We start from the raw sequence: 9,045 nt of genomic DNA, 5'->3' as shown, positions 1-9,045 counted from the left end.
CGAATTTCGTTCACTAAAGCCTCTGCTTCTGGAGACTCTCCATCTGTTCTGGAGAAGATCACTTGTCCAACTGTCAAGGTTCTGCAGGGAACGAAGATCAGGTACCAGTCACGCTCCTTTTTCCTTGGACAGACCCGCCTGGGCTTCGGGCCTCTACTGCCCTAGACCTCTTTAGCCCCTACAGCCCTGGATTCAGTCGGAGCCTGCGTGCATGTGTATTTGTGATGTTCTGCCGGGCACACACCTATCCCGGCCTCCAAGACGTGGAGATCACTGCGGCGCTTTCTCGCCCCGCCCCGGCCCCTGCAAGCCCCGCCCTTGGTCCTGAATATTTAAAAAAGAAGGTACGGCTGGAGGCGTGCTAGGGAGTAGAGATCGTCTGATAAGGGGACGCTCTGACGGAGACACGCATAGTAATACGCAGATGGAGGCTCAAAAGACACGCGTTTCGCGTCCTGAAATTCCGCTTCGAGGGCCAAGCTTTCTTTTCTGATATTGTTTGTCCCTCGCGAGGCACCGTTGGGTCGCGCAGGAGGCGTGACTAGAGGCGGGAAGTGGGGCGGGAGCAGGGGCGCGGAGCCTGGGCTGCGGCTGTCATGGACGCCTGGGTCCGCTTCAGTGCACAGAGCCAAGCCCGGGAGCGGCTGTGTAGGTGCGGCCCGAATAGGAATGGGGGTGGGGCCGGGGAGGGATGGGCAGAGGAAGACTAGTGAGGCGAAGTCAGTGCAGGCTACACGGGGGTCAAGAAGGGTCAACTCTGGCTACGGGGGCCCGAACGGACCGTGAGGCGCAGATTTGAGCCGCTGTTGAGATGATTCCTTTCCGTTCGCGGAAGAGATGGGGAAACTGAGGCATGAGTGGGCCAGCGGGGAGGCCGCTCAGGGTTGCTGTGTCCACATAAGACCGACAGTGTCCTCACTGGGCGGTGATGGAATGAGGAGCATTCGCCCCACGGTGGATAGCCCCGGACTCTGCCCCCAGAGCTGAGGAGGCCCTCCTAGTTTCCATGTCCCCCCACCGTGCTGCCATTCGGGAACTCCTCTGCCTCCGCCCTGGCGTTTGGTCTCCATTCAGCTAGTGGGCCTTGAAATCTCTTAGTTCACCTATTCTGAGGAATAAAATGCCCTCCAACTGTCTGCCTCCCCCTCATCGATCACGTACATGCTAACGCAGATGTGCTTGTGATGGAACTCTGCGGTCTGCACTGGCCCCTGCAGGCCTCATCATTGTCAAATCTCTTATTTGCTCAACATTCAATAGTGCTCCCCACCCCTTTCCAGACTCTTTTTTCTCCTTATGCCTTTCCCTTCCTCTGGCCTGGAGAAATGGTGAGATATGGGCGTGGAGGAGGAAGGGGAGTGTTCTCAAACTGGGAAAGGGGGAAGTCTGTCTGTGCCTTTTGGAGGATAGTTTTGAGCAGAAGGTTAGGGAGGTCTCCACCTTACTTTGCCTGCCCTCTCCTCTAGGGCCGCCCAGTATGCTTGCTCTCTTCTTGGCCATGCGCTGCAGAGGCATGGAGCCAGTCCTGAGTTACAGAAACAGATTCGACAACTGGAGAGCCACCTGAGCCTTGGAAGAAAGCGTAAGTAACTCTGTCTTTCCTTTTATCCCCCAACCTTTCCTCCATCCCCAGCTCTCCTTCCTTTGTCCCTCCTTCCTGTACCCTCTCTGCCTGTTCTTCTTTCTCATTTGGCTCCGCACTTACCCTCTGCATGCGTCCAGTTGAGATAAGAGAGGAGGGGTACGGAAGTAATTAGGAGGATTGGAGAGAATGGGTCAAGTTTGAGAAAACCAAACTGGCACAAAAATTAAATTTGAAATTGAAAAATGAACTGTTTCTGCTCTTTATTTTTTATTTTTTTGAGGCAGAGTCTCTCGTCCAGATCAGAGTACAGTGGCGCAATCTTGGCTCACTGCAACCTCTGCCTCCCAGGTTCAAGCAATTCTCCTGTCTCAGCCTCCTGAGCAGCTGGGACTACAGGTGCCCACCCCCATGCCGGGCTAATTTTTGTATTTTTAGTAGAGATGGGGTTTCACCATGTTGGCCAGGCTGGTCTCAAACTCCTGACCTCAGGTGATCCACCCACCTCGCCCTCCCAAAGTGCTGGGATTACAGGCTTGAGCCACTGTGCCCAGCCTGTTTCTGCTCTTTAAAAAAATTGTTATTATTATTGCTCAACTTTTGCCCTCTTGCTTTCTCTGTTTCTGTTTCTTGCTATCTGCCTCTCTACTTACAAATCCTTGCTTTCTCTTTTCTAATCTCCACAAGTTCTACGCCTGGGTAACTCAGCAGATGCCCTTGAGTCAGCCAAAAGAGCTGTTCACCTATCAGATGTTGTCCTGAGATTCTGCATCACTGTTAGTCACCTCAACCGAGCCTTGTACTTCGCCTGTGACAATGTCCTGTGGGCTGGAAAGTCTGGACTGGTTCCCCGTGTGGATCAGGAGAAGTGGGCCCAGCGTTCTTTCAGGTTTGATATCCTGTTCTCCTTCAAGATTTTTTTTTGTATCCTCTATATTGCGTAGCTTGTCTTATATGAGGGAAAGATATCTTAGGATCTTTCCAGAGTATATGAGTCTTGATCAGTCACTTGGCTTCCAATCACTTAGATCTTAAACTATCGGAGAATATCAAATGGGGGGAGATGGAAGACAGATGCTCTTCCATAATGAATGACTAATATTGTGTAAGGTAAGATATTGTATCACTTTAATTGTGCTTCTATACCACAGGTTATTCCCCCTCACTACCTGCTTACTCATTCATTCCAAAAATATTTATTAGATGCTTGCTGTGGGGCAGGGGATAAAGCAAAGAGCTAAACAGATAATGTGCCTGCTCCCATGAAGCTTCTAGTTTAGTGGGGGAGTTAGATACTACAATGAATAACTTCTCATATATATTTGTGGAAAAGTATGCGGTATTATGAAAGACTATCACAAGGGGAGCTAATTTAGATTGAAAAATCAGGAAAAAACTCTTTGAGAAATTAATATTTTAGTTCAGACCTGATGTCTGAGTAGGAGGAGTTAGACAAAGCCAACAGTAGCAGAAAAGACATTTCCAAACAGAGAAAATCGCACATTCTAAGTAAGGCTTTGAACTAAGAAATTCTCTAATTCAGGGAATTAGAGAAATAGAAAGAAAGCCAGTGTGATTGACAGTATTGAGTCCATCAGTTCAAATTTGAGAGACAGACAGGCACCAGATCTTTCATACAGGGCCCTTTAGGCAATGTTAATGTTTGTTTTATTTTATCCTACAATGGGACATTATTGAAGGATCCTGAGCAGGGAAATGACATGATTCAAATTGTGTTTAAAGGACATCTCTTGGGGCCGGGCGTGTTGGCTCACGCTTGTAATCCCAGCACTTTGGGAGGCCGAGGCGGGCGGATCACGAGGTCAGCAGATCGAGACCACGGTGAAACCCTGTCTCTACTAAAAATGCAAAAAAAAAAATTAGCCGGGCGTGGTGGCGGGCGCCTGTAGTCCCAGCTACTCGGAGAGGCTGAGGCAGGAGAATGGCAGGAACCCGGGAGGCGGAGCTTGCAGTGAGCCGAGATCACGCCACTGCACTCCAGCCTGGGTGACAGAGTGAGACTCCGTCTCAAAAAAAAAAAAATAAATAAATAAATAAAAAAATAAAGGACATCTCTTTTTGAGATGTTGAAAATGGATTGCAGGCCGGGTGCGGTGGCTCACGCCTGTAATCCCAGCACTTTGGGAGGCCGAGGTGGGGGGATCACGAGGTCAGGAGTTCAAGACCAGCCTGGCCAACGTGGCAAAACCTCTTCTCTACTAAAATTACAAAAATAGCCAGGTGTGGCAGCGGGCGCCTGTAATCCCAGCTACTCGGGAGGCTGAGGCAGGAGACTCGCTTGAACCTGAGGGCAGAGGTTGCAGTGAGCCGAGATCGTGCTATTGCTCTCCAGCCTAGGTGACAAGAGCAAGACTCCATCTCAAAAAAAGAAAAAAAAAAAAAGAAAAGAAAATGGATTGCAGTGGGTTAAGAGAGGAGGAGATGCCCTAATACGAGCAAGAGATGATGTTGGCTTGGACAAAGGAGGTAGCTGACAATAAAGGTAGAGAGAAATATGATGTGGGAGTAAAATTCTCTAACATATTATCTGTATTGTTTTTTGTTTTCCTATGATTGTACTTTTTCATTATATTAGCCTTGCTTTTCCCTTCATCTTTCTCAGTGATTTACAACTTTAACATGGCTTATGATATATGAGGGGTGGGAGCAGAGGCATGGCTGGAGCAGTATGGAAAAGCAGCTCCCTAAAGGAGTCTATATATTTATTCATTTCATCCAACAGATACTTACTGAGCTCTTACCATATGGTAGGCACCAGTGTACATACAGGGATACAGTGGTTAAAGACAAACAAGGCCAGCCAGGCACGGTGGCTCACGCCTGTAATCCCAGCACTTTGGGAGGCCAAGGCAGGCGGATCACCTGAGGTCAGGAGTTTGAGACCAGCCTGACCAACATGGAGAAACTCCGTCTCTACTAAAAATACAAAATTAGCCGGGTGTGGTGACGCATGCCTGTAATCCCAGCTACTCGGGAGATTGAGGCAGGAGAATCGCTTGAACCCGGGAGGCAGAGGTTGTGGTGAGCCGAGATCGTGCCATTGAACTCTAGCCTGGGCAACAACAGTGAAACACCATCTCAAAAAAAAAAAAAAAGACAAACAAGGCCTCTGCTCCTCTGGAACTTACCTTGTAATGGGATGAGATAAACATAAATAAACAATAAATTAAAATATCAGATACTGGTAAATGTTATGCAGGAAATTAAAACAGCGTTATGGAGTACAGAGTAACTGACTCAGTGCTTTAGATTTAGGGATAAGGGGCCGGGCGCGGTGGCTCACGCTTGTAATCCCAGCACTTTGGGAGGCCGAGGCGGGCGGATCACGAGGTCAGGAGATCGAGACCACGGTGAAACCCCGTCTCTACTAAAAATACAAAAAAGTTAGCCGGGCGTGTTGGCGGGCGCCTGTAGTCCCAGCTACTCGGAGAGGCTGAGGCAGGAGAATGGCGTGAACCCGGGAGGCGGAGTTTGCAGTGAGCCGAGACTGCGCCACTGCACTCCAGTCTGGGTGACGGAGCGAGACTCTGTCTCAAAAAAAAAAAAAAAAAAAAAAAAAAAGATTTAGGGATAAGGGAAGGCCTCTCCGAAGAGGTAATATTTAAGCTCATACCTGAAGAGCAAGAAAGAGCTAGCTATGTGAGGGTTTTGGAGGGAGAATATTCCAGGTAGAGGGAATAGGTAGTGCAAAGGTCCTAAGGCAAGAACAAGCTTGATGGGATTAAAATGTAGAAAGAAACCAACATGGTTGGAGCATAATGATTGCAGGAAAGAATGATACAAGGTAAAGTTAGGGGGGTAGGGACCAGATGTTGAGTCTGTAAGCCTCTCTAAGGCATTTATATTTTATTATGAATGTGACAAGAAGAAAACCATGGAGAGCTGTGTTTTTTTTGTTTGTTTATTTGTTTTTGTTTTTGTTTTGAGATGGAGTCTTGCTCTGTCGCCCAGGCTGGAGTGCAATGGTGCAATCTCAGCTCACTGCAACCTCCATCTCCTGGGTTCAGGTGATTCTCCTGCCTCAGCCTTCTGAGTAGCTGGGATTACAGGCATGCACCACCACACCCGGCTAATTTTTGTATTTTTAGTAGAGACAGGGTTCACCACGTTGGTCAGGCTGGTCTCGAACTCCTGACCTCATGATCCACCCGCCTCAGCCTTCCAAAGTGCTGGGATTATAGGCGTAAGCCACCGCGCCTGGCCAACCATGGGGAGTTTTAAGAAGGGAAGTAATGATGTGATTTATGTTTATGCTAGCTATTATATGAAAATAGATTGTTGGGGGTGGGGGCAAGAATGGCCACAGTGAGACCAGTTAAAACACTAAAGCAGAAGTCCAGACAAGAGATGTTAGTGGCTTAGAGTATGGCAGTGGGATGTGATAGAGAGATGTGGTTGGTTGGATTCAGGATATACTTTGAAGGTAAAACAAATTATTGAGTTCAGACCACCATTGTCAGATTGGATTACAAATAAAAAACATGGATTTTTTTACTGAAGAAATTTATAATTTAACACATTTGGCAATTAAACCTCTGGGCCTCTTTTTTTTTTTTTTTTTTTTAAGGAATAGGGATTGGATTTAGATCACCTTTAATATGTTTGAGTCTCTGAAACAACTGAAATTTGTTCTTTCGAAACAAGTTTGCCTCGTTATAGGTCAAGTTGAGAGAGAGAGAGAGAGAGTGTGTGTGTGTGTGTGTGTGTGTGTGTGTGTTGCCAAGTGGAAAATGAAATTTGAGATTGACCTTGGAAGATTTCATGATGCTCATGAAGTTTAAACCAGGATCTTAAGGCACACATAAACATGCATTAGTTACAGAATGGTGGGAGGACTTTGTTTCTTCATTTTTATTGGGACATAATTGACAAATAGAAATTACATATATTTAAGGAGTTATAGCTCGATGTTTGTACATGTATGTTGTGACGTGATCACCACAGTCAAGCTAATTGACATATCCATCACCTCACATAATTACCTTTTTCTTTTATGGTAAGAACACTTAAGATCTACCCTCCTGGCAGATTTCAAATATACAATACAGTATTGTTAACTATAGCCAGGGGCCGGGCGCGGTGGCTCACGCTTGTAATCCCAGCACTTTGGGAGGCCGAGGCGGGCGGATCACGAGGTCAGGAGATCGAGACCACGGTGAAACCCCGTCTCTACTAAAAAAAAAATACAAAAAATTAGCCGTGCGTGGTGGCGGGCGCCTGTAGTCCCAGCTACTCGGAGAGGCTGAGGCAGGAGAATGGCGTGAACCCGGGAGGCGGAGCTTGCAGTGAGCCGAGATCGCGCCACTGCACTCCAGCCTGGGCGACAGAGCGAGACTCCGTCTCAAAAAAAAAAAAAAAAAAAACTATAGCCACAATGTTGTACATTAGATCTCCAGAACTTATTCATCTTGCATAACTGAAACTTGCACGCTTTGACCAATATCTTCCCATTTCCCTCACTCCCCAACCCCTGGCAACCCCCATTCTTTTCTGTGCCCCTATGAGTTAGCCTTTTTTTTTGAGACAGATGTCTTGCTTTGTTGCCCAGGCCGGAGTGCAGTGGTGAGATCTCAGCTCACTGCAACCTCTGCTTCCTGGGTTCAAGCAATTCTCATGCCTCAGCCTCCCAAGTAGCTGGGATTACAGGCGCTGGCCACCACGCCTGGCCAATTTTTGTATTTTTAGTAGGGACGGGGTTTCACCATGTTGGCCAGGCTGGTCTCAAACTCCTGACCTCGGGTGATCCACCTGCCTTGGCCTCCCAAAGTGCTGGGATTACAGGCATGAGCCACCACGCCCAGCCTTATTTTAGCTTCCACCTATAAGTGAGATTATGCAGTATTCATCTTTCTGTGTCTGGCTTACTTTGCTTGGCATAGTGTCCTCAAGGGAGGACATTTCTAATAGGGGTAATAGCATTCACTTTACTTCTGATGATCTAATGTGTAATTTCTTTGTGCTACAGGAAAAGAAAATGTTAAAATGTGATGTTGGATATGTTAAGTAGGTATACATGCCCTTACTGACCCTTTTGCTCTGTGTATCAGGTACTATTTGTTTTCCCTCATCATGAATTTGAGCCGTGATGCTTATGAGATTCGCCTACTGATGGAGCAAGAGTCTTTAGCTTGTAGCCGGCGACTGAAAGGTTCCGGAGGAGGAGTCCCAGGAGGAAGTGAAACTGGGGGACTTGGGGGACCAGGGACTCCGGGAGGAGGTCTGCCCCAACTGGCTCTGAAACTTCGGCTGCAAGTCCTGCTCCTGGCTCAAGTCCTTAGAGGTCATCCCCCACTTCTGCTAGACGTGGTCAGAAATGCCTGTGATCTCTTCATTCCTCTGGACAAACTAGGCCTCTGGCGCTGTGGCCCTGGGATTGTGGGGCTTTGTGGCCTTGTGTCCTCCATCCTGTCTATTCTCACCCTAATCTATCCCTGGCTACGACTCAAGCCCTGACCTTCCGATACAGGATAAGGAGGGGACCTGAATTGGTGAGATGGAATCTTAGATCGTCCCCCATGTACCAGCCTCATTCGAATTCTACTCTTTGGTTAAAGTTAGAAATTCAGAGATTTAGGGGTGGAGGAAGAGCTTTGGGGAAGATGAGGTAAGGAAAGGTGACTCTTGAAGTTAATAGGATGTCTCTAATTTCTAGATGTGCCTGAGCTGTTCTTTTCCTCTTTCTTTGTCTGTGTCTGTCTTGAATGTACTTTGTGTCTCTTAACTCTGTTTAAGGTTCTGTGTCTATGCATCTCTCTCTGTTTCTTTTTTTAACCTTCTCATTCTCCTATCCAGGGATTTAATCAGCAGAATTACTTTTTGGTAGGGGAGGTATAAGGTTTGGCCTGTAAGGTTCTAACTGCCTTCTTTTTTCTCCCAGAAGTGGCTTATGGCAGATTTTTCCTCCTTCAAACTCCAAACATAATTTTTAAGACTATGTGCCAGTGGACTCTTCCCTCATATCTCTGCACCACAAGTTGTTGGATGTTTCCTCTTCCTCATGTCTACCTCACCAACCTCGCTCATGATTTGGCCCTTATCCTTCCTTGTACACATACCTTCAGATTTCTGCTTACACTTTGATTTCAGAGCTTTATTCCCTAGTCTGTTCTTACCCCCTTTGTCACTTATTCAGAATGATGCTGTGTGTAGCATCTTGCTGCAAATCCTGTACAATGATTTTGTGTAAATAGCTGTGGCCTATGCCAATAATGAAGAGCAAGCCTTTCAGGTAAGCAAATTAAAGTTCAGTTTGCTCATCAACATTTGGTCTGTTCCCTAATTTTTTGGTAATTTGAGACCCTATTCCTGTCACTGTGGTTTGGGTTTTTCTCGGGATTAGCCACTACCATCACCCACATTATTTTTATTGAGCACCTACAGTATGTAAAGCAAAATACTTAGTGGGCATCCAAAAATCTAAGAGGCTCCACACTCCCAACTTT

At 46.9% G+C, this 9,045-nt stretch overlaps 1 protein-coding gene across 3 annotated transcripts; it reads left to right on the top strand.

The window, feature by feature from the left end:
- The first annotated feature begins 313 nt into the window (after positions 1-313).
- On the top strand, positions 314-8,863 carry PEX11B (peroxisomal biogenesis factor 11 beta). 3 transcript variants are annotated; one of them, XM_063625983.1, is made up of 4 exons: positions 314-652; positions 1,467-1,582; positions 2,270-2,471; positions 7,651-8,863. In XM_063625983.1, exons 1-4 carry the CDS (start codon positions 597-599, stop codon positions 8,054-8,056), a joined length of 780 nt encoding a protein of 259 aa, XP_063482053.1. In that variant the 5' UTR covers positions 314-596; the 3' UTR covers positions 8,057-8,863. The 3 variants fall into 3 exon arrangements, with proteins under 3 accessions (XP_063482053.1, XP_063482055.1, XP_063482054.1); XM_063625985.1 differs by having other exon boundaries at positions 560-648; XM_063625984.1 differs by lacking the exon at positions 314-652 and adding an exon at positions 674-851.
- Positions 8,864-9,045: the final 182 nt, after the last annotated feature.

The sequence above is a fragment of the Symphalangus syndactylus genome, chromosome 12 (genome assembly GCF_028878055.3).
Source record: "Symphalangus syndactylus isolate Jambi chromosome 12, NHGRI_mSymSyn1-v2.1_pri, whole genome shotgun sequence".
Lineage (NCBI taxonomy): Eukaryota > Metazoa > Chordata > Mammalia > Primates > Hylobatidae > Symphalangus > Symphalangus syndactylus.
This window is presented reverse-complemented; position numbering and strand designations above follow the sequence as displayed.